The 25,025-nt window shown below is 46.8% G+C and overlaps 1 protein-coding gene across 3 annotated transcripts in view; it reads right to left on the minus strand.

Annotated features, from left to right (window-relative positions):
* Positions 1 to 25,025, minus strand: part of RAD51B (RAD51 paralog B) — a 620,032-nt gene that overhangs the window by 581,010 nt on the left and 13,997 nt on the right. For all 3 annotated transcript variants that reach the window (XR_012645976.1, XM_074997206.1, XM_074997205.1), the window contains exons 5-7: positions 21,494 to 21,630; positions 10,734 to 10,853; positions 7,813 to 7,996 (exon numbers count right to left, since the gene is read on the minus strand). Coding sequence is in view for 2 of the 3 variants with exons in the window: in XM_074997206.1 (XP_074853307.1) it covers positions 7,813 to 7,996; positions 10,734 to 10,853; positions 21,494 to 21,630 (441 nt within the window). In the remaining variant the exon portion in view is untranslated. The remainder of the gene's footprint in view (positions 1 to 7,812; positions 7,997 to 10,733; positions 10,854 to 21,493; positions 21,631 to 25,025) is intronic.

The following is a 25,025-nucleotide window of genomic DNA, read 5'->3' on the forward strand; positions in this document are numbered from 1 at the left end:
ACGTGCATTTTATGAACTGCTACTACTAAACAGCAGGATAGCCCATAGAAATTAACATTTACAGAAGCTGAGCAGAATCAGCTAAATAGAAAAACTACTTAAAAACTTGGCACAAGAAAATCAGTATGATCAGAATTATTCTTACTATAGATTCAAGTCTAAGTTCTCTTTTTGTCATTGGCATAATGATACTACTAGTTTCCAGATTGGTATGAGCATCATATGCACTTCACATAAAAATTAACCTAGGCTGTAAAACACATCAGTCACATACTCTCCCTGGGAAAATTACTCAGAATCACGTAATGCAAGAATGAACATTTCTTTTAATGTAATTAAGTAATGTCTCCAAACCTTGGCATAATATATTCTATGGGATATACACACACAACAGAAACAAAATTCACTCAACCCTAAATCACAAGTGTCTTGGCTTCCACCTTCAAACAGCTAAAAATAAGATGTGGCTTACTTATAAAATGGCTTAAAACACATACTTATATTGAAGCATTCTGTACAAAATGGAAAAGCAAAAGAATACATACAAGAATGCAGTTTGCTGTGGCATACCATACTCAGAAGACTCAGATACATACTCCATGTTAAGTTAAAATAATACATCCAAAGATTCTCTCAAGGTGTTTAGGCTCTGCCATTTTTATGCAGGAAATATTTCTTTTGCATCTGAGAGACTATCACCACTGTTTAAATATTTTAGCATAATAAATATTAATAACCCAGTGACCAACTAGCATAAAACTTTACATATTATTAAAGAATCAATACTAGGTGTACTTGTTTGGATCCAAATGCCCTTTTATACACCATGCTGTTGATTTTCCTTTTTTTAACAGCTTTTATGAACACAATAAAAGCTTTCTATATTAGTTCATATTGCCAATGTATTCTACAAACAGATTTATTTTAATGATTGTGTTTGTATATCAATATCAAATAAAAATGCACTGAAAGAATATTATGTTTATAAAGTAAAGCACTCAAAAGTTATGAATTAATTTAGGCCTCTTATGCACATTATGATAGGACCCCTGCCTCATTTAGAGCTCAATAAGAAACTATTCCAGTGATTTTCAATCTTTTCTCATTTGTGGACACCTACAAAATTTAGAGGTACTGATTTCTTTTGGACGCAGCACACAGGTTGAAAACTAATGAGCTATTCAATATTTTCTTACTTCACTGTTTAATCCATGGCCCCCATTCCTTACCTACTGCACACAACGCACGTGGACAAAAGAGGAACTGAGACAGAGATTAAGGTCAAAAGGTCACTAATTCCAGGTGCCCTAGAAACTGATTTTTCAAATCATACGTTATTTTTGCTGTGTCCACCCCTCTGTCTGGGCAAGGTTCTACTAGGCTCCCCCTGCCACACCATGCAGGGCCTGGCCCACCTCCTTGACAGCCAGCTCCCACCCCACCCCCACACCATGCCAGCACCTGCCCCAGCCAGTGTGGGGCCCAGCCCAGCCCCCTGATAGAGCATGCACACACACGCATGCACACAGCCCTTCAACCACCCAGCACAGGCCCAATAGAGCTCCTTCCACGGCCAGCGCAGGGCCTGGCCCATACACTTCGGATGTGTATTAGAAGTATATATTTATAACCTTCTTCTGGCACAACTTCCGCTAGCAAGAGGAGCTGCAACTGGGTCTCTAGTCGTACTTTATATATTCTAAGTACAGCTTCCATGCTCTTCAGTTGCAGCAGTGAGTGCTTAGTGTTTCTGCAGTTCCAACCCCCAGAGACTCAAAATGGGGCACCCAGAAAATGAGGACCACAATAACAATAATTCTAAGATTTATAAATTAAAAAAAATAGGTTAGACTGTCAATCTAATTTGACCTCCCACATAATAAAAGTTGCAAGACTTCCCGGAATGAATTCTTGTTTAAGCCAGAGGACTTCTTTTAAAAAAAAATACAATTCCTGATTTTAAAACTTGCAGTGGAAAATCCTCCGCAATCTTTTGTAAATTACTCCAAAGGTTAGTTACCCTGAAAGCTCAGTCTTATTCACAGACTGAATTTGGGTAGCTTCAGCTTCAAGCCACTGGACCTCATTACACCTTTATCAGATGGTGGAGCCCTTTCTTACCAAGTTTCAGTTCCACGCAGAGGTGTTTATAGATTGAATCAATCAGCCCTTAATCTTCTCTGTGATAAACTAAATAGATTGGAAGAAATATTTTATAATAAAAAAATCGAGCCCAATCTGTTTGATAATCTTACAGCTTCTCTCTAAACCCTCTCTCATTGGAGTCCTCATTTAACCTTTGACTCCGCTCCATGACTCATTGACCCAGCCTCCTCTCTCCCTGACCCATTTCCAGCTTCCCCATACCACATGTTGATTCTCTCCTCTCCCCTTCACACACTGGTACCTAATCCTGGTCTCCTTGATTAGCTAGGCCCAGTCTCCCCCCTTTGCTTCCATCAATCAAATCACAAGAGGGGAAGGGGTTGAAATTTAATTGATGGGGAGAACACTGAGATTCAGGCCCAGTCCCCCTTCTCACAGTTCCCAGGTTTTTTTGCTCAAAGTTCCTGCTTTGGTCCCTTCACCCTCATCCTAGTGTCTAGCTCCCAGTGCCACTACCACCAATTCTGCCTGTCAGGCCCATCCTCCTTTCCCCTCCAGTCTCAATCTCACCAGATTCCTTGTCTTAGTCTACTAATTTCCCTTTCCCCAGTTTAGTTTTGTCCCGTCTGACTTCAAATCAGAGAGCTTCCTCCTCCAGGCTGTCTGGTTACAAGCAGGGAAATCATTAAGAGCACAAGAGAAACAGGCTCCATGAAGTCCCATGAAGGAGCAGGAACTTCTGGCTCAACATGCTAACCCTGCTCAGTATTGGTGCATGTACAGTCTGGTTATAAATGGTCTCTTTTCAGCTAAAGCTCACAACCAGTACTCATCCTCACCCTTGACTTGTCAGCCACCTCTGACACCATGACTGTGTCTACACTACCCCTCTACTTCAAAGAGTAGGGTGTTGAGAGATTATTAATGAAGTGCTGCGCTGCATATGCAGCACTTCATTAAGCTAATTCTCCCCTGCGGCAATTTCCAAGTGCCGGCTCACTTGTAGCCACGCCTAACCCACCGGTACTTCGAAGTGCCTGGGCAACTTCAAGAAGTAAAGGGATTAAAGTTGCCCAGGCACTTCGAAGTACCAGCAGGTTAGCCACAGCTACACACGAGCTAGCACTTCGAAGTTTAACACTTCAAAGTTGCTGTGGGGGGAATTAGCTTAATGGAGTGCTGCATATGCAGCGCAGATCTTCATTAATAATCTCCCAACACCCTACTTACCATCCTCCCTTCGAAGTAGAGAGGTAGTGTAGACAAGCCCCATGAGTTACATCCTTCTTGAAATCTTGTCCTCTGTCTTGTCTTTTCTGACTCTGCCCCCTTCTGAGTGTCCTCCTCCCTCCTGCTTTCTTCTCCTCCTACAGATTCTTCAGTGTGTCCTTTGGATGATCCTTCTGAGCCTCCTCCACCTTTCTGCAGGGTTTTACAGGATTCTATCCTTGGTCCTGTTCTCTTCCGTCTATTATCTCTGGATAATCTCATTTGCAAACAAATTCAGCTATTATCTCTATACTGACAACCCAGAAATCCACCTTTCTACTACAGAACTATCTTCTGTCCAAAATAAAATTTCAGCTGTCTCTTTGACATCTCATGGTGTTTTAACCCTCAGGTTGGCATGGCTAAAATAGAGCTCTAAGCCTTACATTTGATCTCCTTTCTTCATCACTGTATAGACCAACATCATCCTATCCGTCATAGAGGTTTGTAACCTATGTGTCTTTTATCAATTCCAGTCTCTCTTGGTCCTCAAATCCAGGCTATGTTTACATCTTGTAGAGTCTTCCTGTATTACATTTCTAACATACAACCTTTCATCTGGGCTCTCAATCTTTCATCTGGATTACAGCAACATTGTTCTCACTGGCCTTCAGAAAGAAAATCTTGCCCCACTCGTAACCATTCAAAATGCTGTTACAAAGATAATTTTCCTAGCCCATGACCTGGGCCACTTTGCCCCTTCTCTGAATACATCAACTGAGTCTGCAATAAGCCTGTTCTTCACTTTCAAGTAACTTTACAGCACAGTCCCACCGTACCTATCATCTCTTATTGACTTTGTGTGTTCTTCCATGCCAATCCTGATGCTTTGGAAACACCCTCCATAAATAACTCCTCTCACCCCACCCCTTTAAAACTCCTTTTCCATAATGCCTGTTAAAAAAACTCAACATCATCTGGTCTTCACTGCCTATCAAAACTGAACATTCATTATTCCTTACACTCCCTGTCCATCTGCATCCATCTGACGGATCTTATTTTTTATTTATTGTGACAATGTGCACCAGCATGACAGCTCAGGTCAAAGCCATAGGCCAATGCACTTGTGTCTGAATATCAAAGGAAGTGTTAGTACTTGTTCAGAATAATTCACTCACTTGCTAATAAAAATAAAGAGATTCTGAAGTTTGTGTATTTGCTTAATAGTGTCCAGATGCCTGTTATTACATTACATTTGCATTGCATGTACCCTGTAACAGCTAAAGTTTGACACCTGTTGTACTCTACCATCCAAAACCAATCTTCTTAATATACTAATTTACAGGAGAGTCTCCTGTCTGTTGTGTATTGTAAATTTAAACATTTTTAATGTAACCCAACAAAACTCCAGGCATACATATTCAGACAATAAAAGGACAGCTGTGTTCACCATATAAACTGACATAAAAACTAGTCATTAAGATGGTAGATAGATGCAAGGAGTAAAAGCTATTAGGACTATTTTCACTTAGTCCATTTCTAAAGACAAATATTTTAACCATGATAATTCTACTCTCTGTACAAGATACCAACAGCAATTAGAATAGTAAACTAGCCACTGACCAGTTCATACTGGCATTGAGGTCTACTGGTGTTAAAGTAACATGTTAGTGAATTTTTCATGCTTTTTAAAACAGTTCTGAAGATTTTGACACACTCCATTTACATTTGTGTTTGAAATTGTGAAATTAAAATCTCTCCTAGTCCAAAACTGCAAATGCCAAGTTTACGGACAGAATTCTAAACCTCTGTATTGAAGGCTTTCTAATGGAAACCAAGCAGAACCTGAACTCAAGAAAGGACCAACAGACAGCAGCTATTACACATACATCAAACACTACACCAGCAGTGTGAAACCCCTGGCCCATTGTCTAAATCTGCACAGCATCTTGTCTGGATCTGGACCCCTAGGTTTAAGGCTTCCTTGCCCAGCATCCGGCCTGAGGCAGGACGGGGAGTGGGGAGCCCAGAGCTTAATGGGCTGGGTCAGGCAATGCAGGGCTGGATCCGGACTGCAGGCTCTGCCAGGAGTAGTGGGGGAGAAGGGCAGAAACAGCTCTGCACGGCACTGCTGCTGCTTTCCCCTCCCCTCAGCTAGGGAAACACGGTGCCAGAAATTGTTCATGCAAGGGTCTCCCCACTTCTCCCCTTGGCTGGATTTTGGCCAACAGGAGCAGAGGAGGGAGGTACCTGGGAGTGGCGGTGAGTGCAGAGCCAGTCAAGAGCCTCCACATCTCTCCCATCCCCAATCCCCTTCTGCATCCAATCTCACTCAGACCCCCACCCCATTCCTGCACCCCCACAGCCCAGGCTTCCCTGCCCTCGCAAGTCCACTCCTTCACCCCATCGCCAACCCAGCCTCCCCATCAAAGTCCACTCCGGTGCCCTCTCCTGCCCAGCTCTCTTCCCCCTCCCCATCCACTCCTGCCCACCCCAAGTCTGCTCCAGTCCTCTCCCTTGCTCCCGCACCTTCCCCTGCTCCACCCAAAAGACAATCTACTCCCAGCCTGCTCCTGAACCTTCTCTCCTGGCCATACTCTGCATCCACCCTTGCTCCTGTACCCTCTTTCTTTGCAAACACCCCACCCTCAGCTCCCTCTTGCACACTGAACACTTCATTTTGGCCTCACCCCAGATCCTACAGGGCTCACACAATCTACTAACTCTGGGGCCCAAAAAGAGTTTATCTGGCCTATGGGAAGACTGGAAGCTTGGGCCTCTCTGCCTCATCTCTCCTCCTCCCCTGCCACAGGCCTGGAGTATCAGGAAAGTGAAGTATTTCAGTCAAGGGGTCACATCAGTAAGAGCTGGAGGATCTGGGGGAGTTGCCTCTCACTTGTATGTCCTCGACTGATTTTTCTGTAGCTCAATGGCCCCCAACCCCAAAAACATTCCCAACCCCTGCACAGCAGTTATGATACGCTAAAGAACATTAAATGGTGAAGTTTTCCTTTTTTTTTTTTTTTACACCAACTCTAAATGGTTTACATGGAGTTTAAAAAGCCCAGAGGATGAAACGAACAACTTAAGCATACAATCCATAACTTTTTCATTCGTTCAGTATATCTGTAAATTAATAGAAGCTTCGTGAATATTAATATACTCTCTCCCTGTTTCTAAGCAGGGCCATAAGCGTAGTCTCTGGGTGGCTCACGGCCACTTCCAATTTACCATTTTAACCAACTAAAAATCAAATTTAAAAAAAGAATTAAACATCTTCCAGTATAAGTTTTATAACTTTTTTTTTCTTTGGGCCAGAGAACTGCATCACTTTTTCCCTAAAAATTAATAAAAAGTGTCATTAAATACACACTTACTTGCGTACTTCATATTTTTCCTGGCTTCTTTTTAGCTCTATAAATATCATTGGGTGTGGTAACTTGGGACATTACATTTGCACACAATTTTAAAAGGCACAGATGTAGCATTTTTTTAATTTTATCAAGATATCCAAATGTCTTGATACAATATTTTATAGAATAAACAGAATCCAACTCTTCTTGAGCTAAGAGAGCAGATTCTTCCCCTGACATAGCCATAATTCTGACTGAGATGTCAGCTATACAAATCATAGAAGTTACAGATGTACAAGACCTCACATTTCTGAAGTCACTACTTTAGAAGTTTACTCTCTTATACTTTGACTATTTCCATTGCTGGAGCATTTCTGATATGACTTGGCAACTTTTTTCCATTCTCAAACTGATCTTAATATAAGAAGAAGGTTTTATATATAAGTTCCACTTCTTTCATACAAATCCATTACAACTTGTGATACCACTCTGAGCAATTTCACCCAATCCTGGTACAGTACTAAAACTTTGCAAGAGTGATATTGTAGGCTTACTGATAAGCCTGTGTTGTGGTGCACTGTTGCTAGTTACCTCTGCACTTTAATTCATAAAGGCAGGGCACTACTGCAGATCCCAAACTCACAACCACAACAGTTGGGCCTAGAGGATCCAAATTTCATTTGAGACACCACAAAATATAAATGGAGGCACAGGAAATTGACCATAAATGGGTAAGACGGATCAAAAAGCACTGGAAGTATTGCTGAGGACACAACAACAAAACTTAAAGAACTGAATGAGCTATGTGTAATTGAAACAACACATAACAGACTTACAAAAAAACCTAAAGGAAGTGAAACTCTGAAAAGGAAATGCGAGGGAGAATCTTGTAAACCCATCTCTGAATTCTGCAACAAATACTAAGGAAAACACAATAAAGTCACCAACTGAATATCCAAATAGACTAATCTTTTTCACAAATATGCTTACTACATTTGGCTTGTCCACCATGTTAAAATATCATTTATTTTTCATATTTCTGTCATTTTCATGCTTTTCTGATTTTATGATTTGATACTATGGGTCAGAGATTTTTTTTTTAAAGAGGGAGGAAGAAAAAAAAAACACACAACAACAAACTTACTGGTATTGAAAATTCCTCAGCCACATACTTCAACAAGGATGCTTCTCTAGCCAGAAGATTACTTCTCTCCATCAGGTTGCCTTGAAGTTTCATATCAAACTCCTTTCTGACCACCGAAGCAACAGAGTCAATTATTACAAGCTTAACCTTCTTAGAAATGATTTCTTCTTCCAAAGTCTCAATCCTTTTTAGGGAAAAAAAAAAAAGTGCACAGACTTAGGTGAAGCAGTAACACTAGACAGCAGGGTGTCAATTGTATACGTACTATGGTTAACAAGTACACATTCACAAAAATATTTTATAAACATAAACCTGTTGCAACAAATTCTACTAAAATCTTTACAAATGGCCATGTCCCCCATCGACAGGCAACCTTGCTGGGTGATAGAGATATGGAAGGGGGAAGGAATCCTGCTCCATACCCACTACAATAGCTCAGACTGCCGAAGTGCCTGGATCCCAAAGTACTCCCTTCAGAGTGGAGGTTTGAGGACTCACGTAATACGGATCTACTATCCCCTCCTCTGTCCCATGCAAGCACAGGGGTAATCAGGGAGATATGTGCACAGGGAGATGGTACCAAGTCTTCTTCTCTCACACAGTAGAAACATCCCATTTCTATCAAGGTAGGGCCCCTCTATAGCAACAAGGCTAGGTCCCTTTTGATGTACTGGTAATGTAATATGTGTGTCAAAATATCTTTGGTTAATAATACACTAATAATTCATCCTTTCTGATTGGGCTGTAGGCAGTACATAGAATAAGTACTCTGCCACAACACCATTTGCAGATACACCCAAGAAGAGTAACAAGATGTTCTTGCCTAAGTTCCTCATAAGTTATACAGCCACAAAGCATCCAATTAAGTGCTACTCTAACACTCAAGGCTGAGGCAGAGAGAGATGTTATCACCCAACATCAGACCTGATAGCAGGGAGAGATACCCATCCCACCAGTCCCAGCCCATTCCTGGACCTGCTGTGGAGAGGTATCCCTCCTCCAAGGGTGAAACTAACTAATTTTTTAAACAGGTACTCCACTATTGCAACTCCTCAGAGGTGACTCTAGGGGGAGGTTAGAAACTTGTGTGTGGGGTGGAGTGTGGGAGGCTCAGGGCAGAGGGTTTGGGTGGGTGAGTAGGGGTACAGTTAGGGGAGGGGCTGGGGACTGTGACACAGGAGTCACAGGGTTGGGATTATGAGAGGCTTGGGGTTGGAGAGTAGGGCTGGAGGCATGAGGAGGGGCTCAGGGCTGGGGGGATGTAGGCGTTGCAGGATTCAGGGCAGGAGGATTGATGAATGTTGGAGGTGGACCCTACGGGACCAATGTGGGGGGTTTGCAGCTGCCCAAAGCCGTGACTGCAGTGCTGCTGCTTCCCGTTTGCTGTGCTTAGGTGGGGGGAAAGTGTAGCCCTTGCTGCATTCCCCCTCTGCTCCTCCCCAGGCAGCTAGGAGGGGAAGGAACACAGCAGGGTCTGCACTTTCCCCTTACTCCGTAGTCACAGCAAACATGAAGCAACACATGGGAACCCCACGCCCCCTGCAGCCAAGTGCCCCACCCAGCCAACTTCTTGCCAGAGCGCCGCACTGGAGCGCACCAGCTTACTTTCACCTCTGCCCTCCTCTGACCCCCATCCAGCCCAGCCCCAAGGTGGGGGAACTGTTACCCGTCCCTCAGCCCAAATCCAGCCCCAGCCCCAGGGAGAGGCAGCTCTTCTCCCAGCCCTAGTGCTACCGTGGGGAGTGAGCACGAGAGGGAGGGGGCGCAAGTCCTCTCTTCTCACCATAGCCCTGGAGACAGTATGCACCTGTAACTGCCTATCCCTGGGCTCACTCCAAAGCCCAGTCAGAGCTCATTCCCCACTCTGAACCCCAACCCTCTACCCAAGTCCTGAGGCCTTCATCCCTGGCCCTGGCCCAGACCTTGCAACCCCAACTGGAGCCCTCCCACCGCCACAGCACTTCCATACTGGTACATATAAAAAATTCATTCCGCATGTGTAGGAGAAAGTAGAGGGAATACTAGTCCTTGCCATGTCATAACCTCTCCATGATAATTAACAAGCTAACAGAGCATCATAATTTAAAAGGCTTCCTGGTTGAAAGTCATGAATGGGGCTCCTTTTCTATTTGCAGGAAGACCCCAACATCTCCTTTTCTTCCTCCCACAAAGTGTAGGGATGGAAGGAAGAGCCTCAAGAGCATAGCCAGTCTCCTAGGATTTCGCAACTTATGAAGAAAATGCAGCAGCATCTTTCACATTCAATTCGTTTCTGCTATTTCTGATGTTAAATTACATTTGTATTAAATTTTTGGACCAGTAAAAACTATTTGTTCTTATTTTTAATTTTAAATATTTTTATGTCAATATTTTGTGTTTATTTTAAATTACAAATTGAATTTTTTTTGTTGTGGGGGTTGGATGATGGTAAAGAAGGACGGGCATGAGGGTTTCTCAAAAATCAAAAGTGGGGCATGATGTCAAAAAGTTTGGGAACCACTGCTCCAGAGGAATATTCGGGAGGCACTTCCATGATTTTGCTCACCCTACCCTAAAGTTAGCGAGAGCAAGCCAGGTGCCACTCAGATGCACAAACTCAATACAAGCTGCCTCAGAGTTATGAAGAGATTTCTGCAGACCACATTTTGCTGGCTGGGTATCAGACTTGAATATTCATTGGTCAAATACTAACCAGATATCCCAGAAAACTTCTTCAAAATCTTCAGAATAAAGGGATCAAATACATCCATCAAAACATAGGGTTGCTGATCACATTACACTGATTTTATCTAGTTAGAGTTGCCTAGTTATTCAAAATGTAAAGGCCCAAAGAAATGAACTAGTGTACATAAAGCTTGCAATGTAAAACATATTCATGACAGACCATTCAGCAATTATGGGCATTCCAAAGCAAACAATACCTTTTCAGCACACTGTCACAGGTGAGCTCCGGATAGACGTGAATACTACGGGTCATTGAAAACAACTTTTCTTCTGTGACAAAATAACTAGGGAAACGGTGTTCTGCTATCTCAACCAACCTGTCAAAATCCAAAGGACACATCATGGCAAATTCCGGGCTAACAAGACAGTAACCCAGTAATCTTCCTGTACCAGTCCCACCACCCTGCCCACAAATTCAAAACATACAAAGGAAGAGAGATACTTGATGAACTAAATAAAAGAAGACTGAACATATGCAGATTTAAACTTATTATTTGACTTCCTTTTCCAAGAAGGAAGTACCTTCTAGTGGTTAGAGTGGAGGACTAGAAGTCAGGTGATGAGGAGTGTATTCCCAGCTATGCCACTGAGTCACTACTTAAGTTAGTGAAGACACCACTTCTCTCTGTTAGCTCCTCTATAAATAAAATAAAAGTAGTAACATTTTCTCAAGACAAAGGAGAATTGTGAAATTTAACTAGTATATGCATGTCTATACTACAAAATTCAGCAAACCTAGCTCAGGTAAGCATACATCTGCCACAGTAGTTATATCATGGTACATATCCATATTTTGTTCCTTGTGCAAGAGGTGTGTGTCTTTTCCAGGAGCACTTGCACTAATTATACTGTCAGGATAGGACATTGTGGGATGGTGTCTAAAAGGGATTAACAGTCAGTCAATGTATGCAACACAATGTCTACACTGCCAACGAAGTAACCTAACTACATAGACAATGACTCCATGCATCTTGTGGGGTAGAGTTATTAAGTTAGTGTAGTGGGACATTTATGTCAGCAGGAACAAAGCTGTAGTGTAGACACACGCAGTTAGATCACTGTAAGCTGCCTTGACCTAAATCTGTAGCGCAGACCAGGCTAGAATGAAATACACTTGCCCCCAATTTCAAAGGGGGCATGTTAATCAGGGCGACAGGAGACTACTAACGAAGTGCTACGGTGAATATGCAGCACTTCATTAGGCTAATTCTCCCCCAGCAACTTCGAAGCGTCAAACTTTGAAAAGCAAGCATGCGTGTAGCCGAGGGGGAGAACTAGCCTAATGAAGTGCTGCATATTCATTGCAGCACTTCATTAGTAATCTCCCGTCACCCTGATTAACATGCCCCCTTTGAAGTTGGGGGCAAGTGTAGACAAGCCCTTTGAGATCCTTGTACAAAATTAACCACCTAACTGCAAAGTTTTATTGCTATAGTTCTGCTTATCGATGATATCTGCCTTTAATTAAAATCTGCTGATGATCCAAGATTATCAGCTTTTACGCCACAATCGTGTGGTAAAATCATAAAGCTGAGTTTGTATCATCACAGAAATTTCTTTGGCAACAAGCTCATGTCATAAATCCAGAATAATGACATCACTGTTAACATCCAGCAGACAAAAAGGTGGGACTGGGAGGAAGAGCTCTTCATTCAACAGAAACTTAGTAACAGCAGCACAGATACGGAGAGTTATTGACAAAGTCAAATGTCTTTTCAAGTAGGAGCTGTTTTAAAATTTTGCTTCAACATGAAAAATCTCTCAGATGAAGACCTCTCTGGTTCTGCCAGTTATCTTATTTAAAAAAAAAAAAAAAAAAAACGTGAAAGCCTAAAGCAAAAAAGGAAAATTTATTTTTCAGGCCACAGTGAAAGACGGACAGCTCCAGAACCTAAAATTTTTCAGATTATCCACAAAACAAAGATACAGTACATTCAACCAACCAAGATGTTACCCAAGACTGCTGGCAGGAAATTGTGACTGGGCACTAAGGCAGATCCAACACTATCATCACATTTCACATAGGCCACTGTTTCCCAACTTTTCTGATGCCAGGGCAAACTTCCTAAACAGATATCAGGGACCAGCAGCAGTCCGTGGACCGGTCATTAAAAAAAAATGACTGATATTTGAACAGTTTATTTAAACACTAATATTTTAAATATATTAAATAAAATACATTTTAAAAAATGTATTTATATATATATACACACACACACACACACACACACACACACATTTAGTATATTTAAACATTAAAAAATACTGATACTGAACAGATTTCAAATTATACCAACTTTCAGATAGTATTCATAGAATCATAGAAGAGTAGGACTGGAAGAGACCTCAAGAGGCCGAGTCCAGCCCCCTGCCCTCATGCCAGGACCAAGCACTTTCTAGACCATCCCTGAAAGCCATCTATCTAACCTCCTCTTAAATATCTCCAGTGATGGAGATTCTACCACCTCCCTTGGCAATTCGTTCCAGCGTTTGATCACCCTGACAGGAACTTTTTTCTAATGTCCAACCTGAACCTCCCTGATGTGATTTAAGTCCATTGCCTCTTGTTCTATCCTCAGAGGCAAGGAAGAACAAGTTCCCTCCCTCTGTCTTATGACACCCTTTTAGATACCTGAAAACTGCTATCATGTCCCCCCCTCAATCTTCTCTTTTCCAAACTAAACAAGCCCAATTCTTTCAGCCTTTCTTCATAGGTCATGTTCTCTAGACCTTTGATCATTCTCGTTGCTCTCCTCTGGACCCTCTCCAATTTCTCCACATCCTTCCTGAACTGCGGTGCTCAGAACTGGACACAATACTCCAGCTGAGGCCTAACCAGCGCAGAGTAGAGAGGGAGAATGACTTCTCGTGTCTTGTTCACAACATACCTGTTAATGCATCCTAGAATCATGTTTGCTTTTTTTGCAACAGCATCACATTGTTGACTCATATTTAGCTTGTGGTCCACTATAACCCCTAGATCCCTTTCTGCTGTACTCATTCCTAGGCGGTCCTTTCCCATTCTGTATGTGTGGCACTGATTGTTCCTTCCTAAGTGGAGCACTTTGCATTTGTCCTTATTAAACTTCATCCTGTTTACCTCAGACCACTTCTCCAGTTTATCCGGATCCTTTTGAATTATGACCCTATCCTCCACAGCAGTCGCAACCCCTCCCAGCTTGGTATCATCTGCAAACTTAATAAGTGTACTTTCTATGTCAATGTCTAAATCGTTAATGAAGATATTGAACAGAACCGGTCCTAAAACAGACCCCTGTGGAACCCCACTAGTTATTCTTTTCCAGCAGGATTGAAAACCATTAATAACTACTCTTTGGGTACGGTTATCCAGCCAGTTGTTCACCCACCTTATAGTAGCCCCATCTAAGTTGTATTTGCGTAGTTTGTTGATAAGTATATTATGTGAGACCGTGTCAAATGCTTTACTGAAGTCTAGGTATACCATATCCACCGCTTCTCCCTTATCCACAAGGCTCGTTATTCTATCAAAGAAAGCTATTAGATTGGTTTGACATAATCTGTTTTTAACAAAACCATGCTGGCTGTTCCCTATCACCTTACCACCTTCCAACTGCTTGCAGATGATTTCTTTAATTACCTGCTCCATTATCTTTCCTGGCACAGAAGTTAAGCTGACTGTCCTGTAGTTCCCGGGTTATTCACAGCATAGGGCACCACTACATTTGGGGGACCAGTGTCTACGCAAGTGCATACATTGGTATCCCTATGGATGGTCCTGGGTGACCTGTCCCCTGTTGTTCATTCCCAGCTTTTGGGAAACAGAGGCTAGGGACACCATCCCTGCTAATCCTAGTTAATTGCCATCAATGGACCTATCAACCATAGGCTTATGTAGTTATTTTTTAACCAGGTTATAGTTTTGGCTTTCAGAACAGCCTTTGGCAAGGAGTTCCATCAGGTAGACTGTACGTTGTGTGAGGGGGGGAAAAAATTCCTTTTATTTATTTGAATCCTACACGCCAACGGGCTTAACAGGCTTTAATTAACCAACCGCTAAGTTCATTTGAATAGTAACAGAGAGGGAGCCGTGCTAGTCTATATATTAACAAAATGCAAAAGCAGTCAAGTAGCACTTTAAAGACTAACAAAATAATTTACTGGGTGAGCTTTCATGGGACAAACTCCTCTGCAGCTACCGCAACAGCAGAACTAAATATAATTGGTTTAACAGCTGGCAGAATGGCAGGGGTGATCCAGCCATTAAAGCCAACTCAGTTTAGTTACATTATTTCAGTTGTGGCAGGGTAAGGAGCTGCAGAGAGCCACTCACCCACCCCACTACCCGAGCGGCCAAACCCTTCCAGTGGGTGTGGCTCTGCTCACCCCCTCCCCCACCCCCACCAATGGAACACCTCCATGCCAGCCTTCCTTCTGCTGGGCGAATGTGACTGCCCAGCGTAGGCTCCCCAGCCAAGCCACAGACAGATTGTCCTGGGGGGCCACTGTGGGGCTGAAAGGGGTTAAGCCTGGAGATGGTGGGTTGGGTTTGCAGTATGGGGGTAAAGCTTACGGATGGGGGGGCAGATTTGGGGACTGAAGGCTGAGGTGGATAAAGCTTGGAAATGGGGGGTGGATTTGTGGACCAAAGAGGGTAGAGCCTGGGAATGGTGTTCTGCAAAATTCTTTCAAGTTTAAAAAGGTTCTGTGGCCAAATAAAAATTGGGAAACATTGATGTAGTGTATGTCTGCCCCCCAAAAATTTCCCTGCTAACTCCAAAAAAGAAAGGTTACTCACCGTAGTAACGGTGGTTCTTCGAGATGTGTCCCCGTGGGTGCTCCACATTAGGTGTCGGGCTCGCCCGGCGCCGCAGATCGGATCTTCCAAGCAGTTTCTGCCGGACCGCGCATGCGCCGGTGCGCGCCGCTCCCCCGCGCGCTCCCGGCCATGTGCGCGATCCGGTCCCCGCCAGTTCCTTGACCAACCGCCTCGGATGCTCCTGCAAAACACTAAACAGAGATCCGGAGCGGGGAGGATGGGCGGGTAGTGGAGCACCCACGGGGACACATCTCGAAGAACCACCGTTACTACGGTGAGTAACCTTTCTTTCTTCTTCGAGTGTCCCCGTGGGTGCTCCACATTAGGTGACTACCCAGCAGTAACCCAAGATAGGAGGTGGGTAATCGGATTATGTGCAGCTTGTCCCCGAGAGGACCGCTGCCAAGAGACGGGTATCCTCTTGGAATACCCTGTGAAGGGCGTAATGTTTGGCGAAGGTGTCACAGGATGACCAGGTCGCCACTCTGCAAATGTCTTTTAGCGCAACGCCCTTGAAAAAAGGCTGTTGATGCTGCCACCGCCCTAGTGGAATGAGCCCTGGGCGTGGCCAGTAAAGGAGTCTTTTTGAGTTTGTAGCACATTTTTATGCAAGATACGATGTGCTTAGAGATTCTCTGCGAAGAGAGACATTCTCCTTTTGATTTGGGAGCGATAGAGACTAGGAGCCTATCCGTTCTCCGGAAGGACTTGGTCCTGTCCATATAGAAAGCTAGCGCCTGCTCACGTCCAGGAGGTGTAGGCGCACCTCTTTGTTAGAGTTATGAGGCTTTGGATAAACAAGGGTAACAATAGGTTCGTTAGTATGAAACTCAGAAAGAAACTTTAGGAACAAAGGCTGGATGCAGCCGTATGGTTACCGCCTCCTTGGAAAAACAGCGCAGGGCGGCGTTGCCATAACTGCCTCAAGCTCGCTCACCCTGCGAGCCGACGTGATTGCAAGAAGAAAGGTCGTCTTCGTCATAAGGAGGCGGAGGGAAACCGTGGCCAAAGGCTCAAACGGTGGTCCCCTTTTCGCATTAAGCACCAGGTCCGAGTTCCACAGAGGTGGAAGCGGTTTCTGAGGGGGGTATAGGCTTACCAGCCCTTTGAAGAACCTGGTAACCATGGGATGGGCGAACACCGTGTGCCCTTCCTCTTCGTGTCTGAACACCAAAATGGCGGCCAGGTGGACCTGAAACGAGGATAGCGAGAGTCCTCCTCTCTTGAGGTCCAGTAAATACTCTAATATCACAGCCATAGGCACCGAAAGGGGGCTAGCTGTTTGGTAGAACACCATGCCGTAAAGCGAGTCCATTTCTGCTTGAAGGTCTTCCTGGTGGAAGTCCTCCTGCTACTTTCTAGGACTTGCTGCACTTCCTCCGTACATGTGCTCTCTAGGGAGCTGAGCCATGGATTAACCACGTTTGTAGTCGCAGGCTTTGGGGGTGCGGATGCACTATGGACCCCTGGGCTTGCGTGAGCAGATCCCGTGCCACCGGAGGGGACATCGGTGGCCGGTCCGACATGCGCAGGAATAGGGGGAACCATTGCTGTCGATCCCACGTTGGGACTATCGGGATCATTCAGGTTCCTTCCCTCCTGGCTTTCTGCAACACTTTGTGGATGAGCACTGTGGGAGGGAAAGCGTAAAGCAGGGGGCCCCTCCATGAGATCGCGAAGGCATCCCTCAGGGACCCCCGTCCCAGTCCTGCCCTGGAGCAGAATCGTGGGCACTTCTTGTTGTGCTGAGTAGCAAACAGGGTCTATCTGGGGAAAAACCCCATGCGTGGAAAAATCGGTTGCAGCAGATCGGGACGGATCTGCCACTCGTGCGTGAGTGCGAAACGCCTGCTCAGCTGGTCTGCCTTCACATTGCGAGCGCCTGGTAAGTACGAGGCTTTCAAGGTTACATTGTTGGCGATGCAGCAGTTCCACAACCGGACTGCTTCTATACATAAGGCACGGGACCGAGCTCCTCCTTGCCGATTTATATAAAACATGGTGGAGGTATCGTCTGTACTGATCCCGACTACCTTGCCTTTCAGTTGGTCTCGAAAGTGTCTGCAGGCGTTGAACACTGCTTTGAGCTCCAGTATATTTGTGTGCAGTGACTGCTCCATAGAGGACCACAGCCCTTGCGTCACCTCTTCGCCCATGTGTGCTCCCCACCCTATGAGGGGGGCATCTGTAGTAAGAAAAACCAATACGTGTGGTTGGTGGAAGGGTACCCTTGTAAGCAGGTTCTCGGGGTTTACCCACCATTGCAGGGATTTGCGCACCTCCGTTGTGGGCGACGCCATCCTGTGAACAGTGTGTGCTGCCGGTTTGTATATGCTCGCCAGCCAATGCTGCATGCTGCGCATGTGTAACCTGGCGTTCTGTTCTACGAAACGTTGCTGCTGCCATGTGGCCCAGCGGCTGTAAGCACGTCAGAACCGGCACCATAGGGCTGAAGGTGAAGCCTTGCGCGAGGGAGCCGATGGCCCGAAAGCGAGTCTCTGGTAGATACGCCCTCGCTGTAATAGAATTTATGCGTGCCCCTACGAACTCTATGTCCTGTGCGGGGTCTGTCTTTGATTTTGTCAGATTGATAAGCAGGCCGAGCGAAGAGAACGTGCCTGCTGTGACACATATTATGCGTAGTACCACCTCCTTTGAGGCCCCTTTGAGTAGGCGGTCATTCAGATACTGGAATATAAATACCCCCTGTCTGTGCAGGTAGGCTGACACCACTGCCAAGGTCTTGGTGAAGACTCTGGGGGCTGAGGAGAGCCCAAACGGTAGGACCTTGTAAGTCAAGGGCTGCGAACCAATCTCCATCGTCTAGTGCCGTAAGGATGGAGGCGTTTGTGATCATCCGAAAACGTTGCTTGCGCAGGTACCGGTGAGGCCTCGAAAATCTAAGATGGACCTCCCCGTGAGGAAGTACCTCGAGTAGAACCCTCTCCCTTGCAGTTGCTCCGGCACTCTTTCCACTGCCCCTACGAGCATGAGATGGTCTACCTCCTGCTTGAGCCTCGCTACATGGGAGGTCTCCTGGAGGTGGGGCCCCGGGTGGAGGTCATGGCGGTGGGAGCAACTGGGAGGGGATGGCGTACCCCGTGGCTATGATCTCCAGCACCCATGTGTCTGTGGTGATCCTTTGCCACTGGTTATAAAATGGTCGGATGATGGCCTTGAGCACTGGTTTCGTGCCCTCTGGAAGCGAGTCCATGAGGGAGGTCAACCTAATGTGGTTGTTGAAATTATGGTTCGCTAGATGCGCTGCGTAATTTGCCATTGGCAACAGTAGCGTGGAGGAGGAGTAGACCTTTCTGCCCAACAGCTTTAGCTTTTTGGCATGTTTGTTTCTTCCCCCACGTTGCGACGACTCCACCACCAAAGAATTTGGTTGTGGGTGGCTGAACAGGAACTCCATGCCCTTCGTGGGCACGAAGTATTTATTTATTTTCGCTCTTTTGTGGACAGGCGGAATAGTCGCAGGAGTCTGCCATATCATAGTGGCAGACTCCAAGATTGCGTCATCAGCGGTATGCTATTTTGGAGGAGGCCGGAGGTCTCAGATTTTTGAGGAGCTTATGGTGTTGCTCTTGCACCTTTGCTGTCTGGAAGCCTTGCGTGAAGGCCACCCTCGTAAAACAGCTCTTGGAACTGTTTGAGATCGTCCGGAGGATGGACGCCCCCCGGGGCCGTAGCCTCATCCGGGGAGGAAAGCGAGGAACCGCTGGGGTACGTCTTTCTGGACCCTTCCGGTTCCTGCTGATGATGGTACACCCTCTCACTAGAGGTGTGCGAGGAAAAATCTCGGGGTTCCATAACCAGTCCCCCCTGAGATGCTTAAGTCTCTGTCCCCGGTCACAATTGCCCTCGGGGGTACGAGATCGTTCGTAGGGATCTTTCCCTAGTAGATTGCCGATGGTGTCTATGCCCTGCGTGGTAGGGGCGACCACGGCAGTATAAGCACTGGTCTTGGGAAGGTGACCTAGACCACTCCCTTGGTGCATACGCTTTGCGTCTGGGGGAGGGAGACCGTCGAGACCCTGGAGAGGTGGTCCCAGCCAGGGTGAGGCTGGTTGCAGAAATGGAGAAGGGGGCTCCGGGTAGGCCAAGGGGGAGGGGACCCCTGCCTTCTAGTTGGAGTCTGCAACATAGCGGAGGGCTGTGAGAAAGCAACTACACAGCCCTGTGCGGAGAGGGGCTGCAATGCCTCCTCTTGTGTGCAGTCTTCCCCCTCCCTTGAGGAGGTAACTCCGCCCCTGACATACAGGGGATCCCGGCCCCGTCCGCACCGAGCTCGGCACACTCGAAGTCGGTGCCGCATGTGCAGTGTCCTTCGGTGCCGGCAGGCTGCGTGCCTGCGCGCTCTGCACCGCCGGTTTTCCGGGGGTCGATGGTACCGGCGCTTGTTTAGCCGCCGCCCTGCCTACGGTGCGGGGCGGCTGGCTGATTATCGAAGGGTGAGCCGCTTGCACGTGGCTCTCCGTGCCGCCGCCGATCAGCTGTTGCTGCGGCTGGGGGCTGCTCGCTCCTCCCGTCCCGCTCGTTGTTGCTGCCGGCAGGGATCGGGCTGGGGGGCATACAGGGCATTCCGGCGTCCACACCAAGCTCGGCACGCTCAAGGGCGGTGCCGCACGTGCGGTGTCCTCCAGTGCCGGCAGGCTACGTGCCTGCGCTCTCTGCACCGCCGGTTCCCCAGGGGTCGGTGCCGCTGCCCGCGGTGCCGCTGGTACCAGCGCTTGTTTAGCCGCCGCCCTGCCTGCGGTGCGGGGCGGCTGGCTGATTATCGGAGGCTGAGCTGCTTCCACGTGGCTCTCCGTGCCGCCGCCGATCAGCTGTTGCTGCGGCTGGGGGCTGCTCGCTCCTCCCGTCCCGCTCGCTGTTGCTGCCGGCAGGGATCGGGCTGGGGAGCATACAGGGGATTCCGGCCCCGTCCGCACCGAGCTCGGCACGCTCGAGGGCGATGCCGCATGTGCGGTGTCCTCCGGTGCCGGCAGGCTGCGTGCCTGCGCGCTCTGCACCGCCGGTTCCCCGGGGGTCGGTGCCGCTGCCTGCGGTGCCGCCGGTACCGGCGTTTGCTTAGCCGCCGCCCTGCCTGCGGTGCGGGGCGGCTGGCTGAGTATTGGAGGCTGAGCCGCTTCCACGTGGCTCTCCGTGCCGCCGCCGATCAGCTGTTGCTGCGGCTGGGGGCTGCTTGCTCCTCCCGTCCCGCTCGCTGTTGCTGCCGGCAGGGATCGGGCTGGAGATACTTTCCTCCGTTTCTGCGCTGATGGAGTGAGGGAGGCAGCTTTCCTTTTAAGGGCCCCGGAGGGTCCCTCCTGCTGCGGCCGCTCCGGCGCTTCTGGCTGGAGGGCCTTATCAAGAAGCAGCATTTTTTTTTTTTTTTTTTTTTTTCTCTTGTTTTAAAGCCTGAAGAGGACATTGTTGGTGAGTCTTTGAGTTTTTAAGTGGGTACTTAGCACCTTCTTTGTGCCGTTTTCCCCGTCCGATGGCCTGCCTTAGCAGGAGGGCTGATAGCCCTAGCTCCTGGCCTCCGGCGCTTGTTACTGGGACTGGCTGAGCTGTCCCTCTCCTAGCTTGTTCGTTGTTTTTTTTTTTTTTTTTTTTTTTTTTACAAAATAACAACCGGCTAGCTTATAGTAGCCTAAGTGCCTGAAAAAAACTTTAAGAAAAAACAGATAAAGTCGTTGAATACACTACTTGGCCTTAGCCTAGTTGGATTCCGTCTGCAGCCGACGGCGGTTAAGAGGAACTGGCGGGGACCGGATCGCGCACATGGCCGGGAGCGCGCGGGGGAGCGGCGCGCACCGGCGCATGCGCGGTCCGGCAGAAACTGCTTGGAAGATCCGATCTGCGGCGCCGGGCGAGCCCGACACCTAATGTGGAGCACCCACGGGGACACTCGAAGAAGAACTAATATGCAAAATGGAAAACATTGGGAATGTAGTTTTTAGTTGCAAACTTTATTACATATTATGGAGCCATGTCCAGTGGATAAATCAGAATATCATAGACTTTGCCCTTTAGTTTTCCCATTTGCAAAATAGCTCTCTACCTCACAGAAATGTGATGCTTAATTAACAGACATTTGGAAACCTTCTAGTGCTGTGTGTTTAAAGGTACCAGAGAAACAAAGTACTATTTTAGAAACATATTTCTTACCTTTCAGCACCAAATGCAGACTCTGTGTCAATGTATATAACAGCCCCATCTAGTCCTCCCATGCTGATAGGGAGTGTAGCCAGTACACTCATCATAAGACAAAACTGAGTTTTGCCACACCCCGATGGGCCAGTTACCTAAAAAGAAAAGCATTCACATAGACAGATGTATCACGCATATTGGGGAAAGCGCATAATTCCATTTTGAATTATGGTCCTTGGGCCAGAATAAGCAGTTAGGACTCCAGGTACCCTTCTTCAATATAAAGCACTGTTCCCACTGATATCAATAAGGAGTTTGCACAAAGGTCAGACAGACTATGGCCTCTACTTGATAACTAAACTTGTCATTCTGCATTTGTTTGGTACCTTATTATCACATTCAGCATCACTTGATGAGAAAATACATTGAGTTTTAGTATTATTCCTGCCTTTTGTTTCACTTCCTTACAATTCTTTTTCTATTTCCCTCCCACCCCCATCACTGAGAGTCTTATGTTCTCCCCCCCCACACTGCCTTCCCTTGTGACAACTCCCAGTTCTCTGCACTATGGGCTTCACTCTTATCCCCTTTCCAGCTGTTAAAATGATCAGCAACAAAATTACCGCGGTTATTGAAGTGTCATAACATAATCAAGCTTGAAATCTGAAATTCCAGTGAAATTATAAAGGGAATCAAAGAGTTCACACCCCAAATCCCTGTTTCAATCTAAGCCCACAAATAGTAATTCCGGGAAATTAGTTGACACCCCCCCACATGCACACGTCGGCCGCACCCGTGCAGTTCACTTGACATTTGAGCAGTCCCGTGCCTACTCTGGCTGGTGCCCACCAAGTTGCTGGCTGCACTCTTCTGTCATGGCCAGGGCTTCCACGTGCCCACCTGGTAGTGTTGCCAACAGTCTAATCAAGCAAATCCAAAGACCCATGCTCCCCAACTTGCTCTGCTCTTTCCCTGAGGACATGTCCCTGTCCCATCCCTTCTTCAAGCCCCCACCCCACCCCCGGTTCATTCCATCTCCCCTCCCTCCATCACTGGCTCTCCCCCACCCTCAATAATTTTCATCAGGCTGGGGCAGGGGATTTGGGTTCAGGAAGGGGTGAAGTGTGCAGGCTCTGCAAGGAAGTTGTGGTGTGGGAGGGGTATGGGGGGAGATGCAGACTCTAGAAGGGATTCTGGGCGCAGGATGGGGCTGAGTGCTCTGGGAGAGAGTTTGGGTGCAGGCTCTGGGCAGGGCTGGGGAGATGCGATGCAGAAGTAGGAAGGCTCTTAGATGGGTTTGGGTGTGAGGGGCAGGTTCTGGACTGAGACAGAGGGTTGTAGTATGTTGCATATTATTTACCCTGGGACAACTGAACAGGTTTTCTTTGTTTATTTTTATAGGGTCTTGAGGAGTTAATTCTACTTCGGAGCTACCCAGGAAATTAAACATTCGATTACTTAAGACTGTATTACCCAAGTTTTTGCTTAAATTATTTAGTCAAAAGTTCTGATATTTGACCACAAAAATGCAGTTATGATTTAATTTCTAAACTAAAGTCCAGCAGTGAACTGGAAAAAAGTATCAGAGCCAAAACACTGTAAGTCATTTGCCTCTGGCACTCAAAGAGGACAAGATTTGGCTGCAGAAAATACCACTGAAATCCTCTCATGGTTCATGTATTCAGATTCCAAATTTCCAACCACCATTGCTGTTGCAGAGCATCGAAGGAAGGGCAAAAGCATTAGCCACACCAACTGAGAAACACACGCTCCCAGAAACAGTTTGTGAGGAATTTTCCCAGACTTGAACCTAATGTCTAAAAGCAAAAGTATCCCAAGTGCAACATTCAGGACAACTGTTTCACGACACAAGGAATTCCAGTATATAACTCACAAGGATGCTCATTTGAATAGAGGAGGTGTAAATCCAAGAGACTACAGGTTTGAGGACCATGTGACTTAAAGTATTATAGACTGGGATCTCAACTCTTTCTACACTACACCTCTGTAATGAAGCGGCACCAATAGAGTCAGGATAAACTTACACTAACACCTATATAGATGCTAAATGAAAAAAGTAGCAGTCTCGCCAACTCTTGAGATTTTAATCACAAATCCTGCAATACCACCTGGTGTTTTGCTCTATACTCCAAGATCCTGGAGCCAAGTGATTAAATGAAAGTCTCAGCCTTTTGCTATTTTGGAGAGGATTTTTTAAGCATTGTTTTAGCCTATACTTGTGAAGTAAAGCCTGAAAAAGTGACCCAAATTCTCCCTAAAGATTCAAAACCCAGAAGGCAAATAAAAAGAAACCCACATTTTCTTTCACAAATGTTGCTATTTCAAGTCAGTCTCATAATCTTCAGGGGCCTGACTTGTGATTTTTTTCTTAATGTTTAGGGGGTGGGAGTACTGACAACACAATATAATCACCCTGATACATCAATGCCTCCGAGGCCAGCACACTGTTGTAGCACGGATTCCAAGCACAATTTCAGACTCAGCCAATATAGGGTGACCATAACACCCTGCCCCAAATACAGGGCAGAGAGATATGGGAGAGAGGGGAGCCTCCTCCCGGCTCCACTGAGGTGCAGGAAGCAGGTGGAAGCCACCTCTGCTGCTCCCAGCTCCCCAAGCCTCCGGGAGCCGTGGAGCGGGTGGCAGCCACTGATGGTCCCCCAGCTTCACCAAGGCCCAGGGAGCTGTGAAGCGGGTGGCAGCCACTGATGGTCCCCCAGCTTCACCGAGGCCCAGGGAGCCGTGAAGCGGGTGGCAGCCACTGATGGTCCCCCAGCTTCACCCAGGCCCAGGGAGCTGTGAAGCGGGTGGCAGCCACTGATGGTCCCCCAGCTTCACCCAGGCCCAGGGAGCCATGAAGCGGGTGGCAGCCACTGATGGTCCCCCAGCTTCACCCAGGCCCAGGGAGCCATGAAGCGGGTGGCAGCCAACGATGGTCCCCCAGCTCCTCCAAGCCTCGGGGAGCTAGGAGAGAGGCAGCAGCTGCAGGTACTCCCCCAAGCCTCAGGAAGCTGGGAATGAGGCAGCAGCTGCTGGTGCTCCCCCAGCTTCCCAAAGGTGCAGGGAAGCAGAGCACCAACTTACCCTATTTTTGGTGGGCCTCCTGCTTTCTCCCTCTTCCTGTGGCCTCTACATGCTCTCCAGCCAGCAGCTTTGCCTGCGCACACTGCTGAAGGAAAAGGTCAGCCTGTGGAGGCCGAATATGGGGCACTTAGCCCCTCCTAAAAAAATAAATCGGGACACCTTTCTGGCACCCAAATTCCGGGGCTGTCCCACCCAATACAAGACTCATGGTCACCCTAAGCCAATATATTGTCTCTTTTGCTCACCTGTACTTTGGTATGTCATTTAGTCAGTAATATAATACATCAATTTAATGTACTGTAAGTACCTGCATTTGGCATTCTGATAATTAACTCAACAGGAAAGTGGCTTGAAAGATCTATGAATCATTTAAATATTCATGTCCAGAAGAAATTCTCCAAGCCCACCTTAGGAAAATGTATGCCTCTGGCACAAAGTGGACACA

The sequence above is a fragment of the Carettochelys insculpta genome, chromosome 6, assembly GCF_033958435.1.
Source record: "Carettochelys insculpta isolate YL-2023 chromosome 6, ASM3395843v1, whole genome shotgun sequence".
In the NCBI taxonomy this organism is placed as follows: Eukaryota; Metazoa; Chordata; order Testudines; family Carettochelyidae; genus Carettochelys; species Carettochelys insculpta.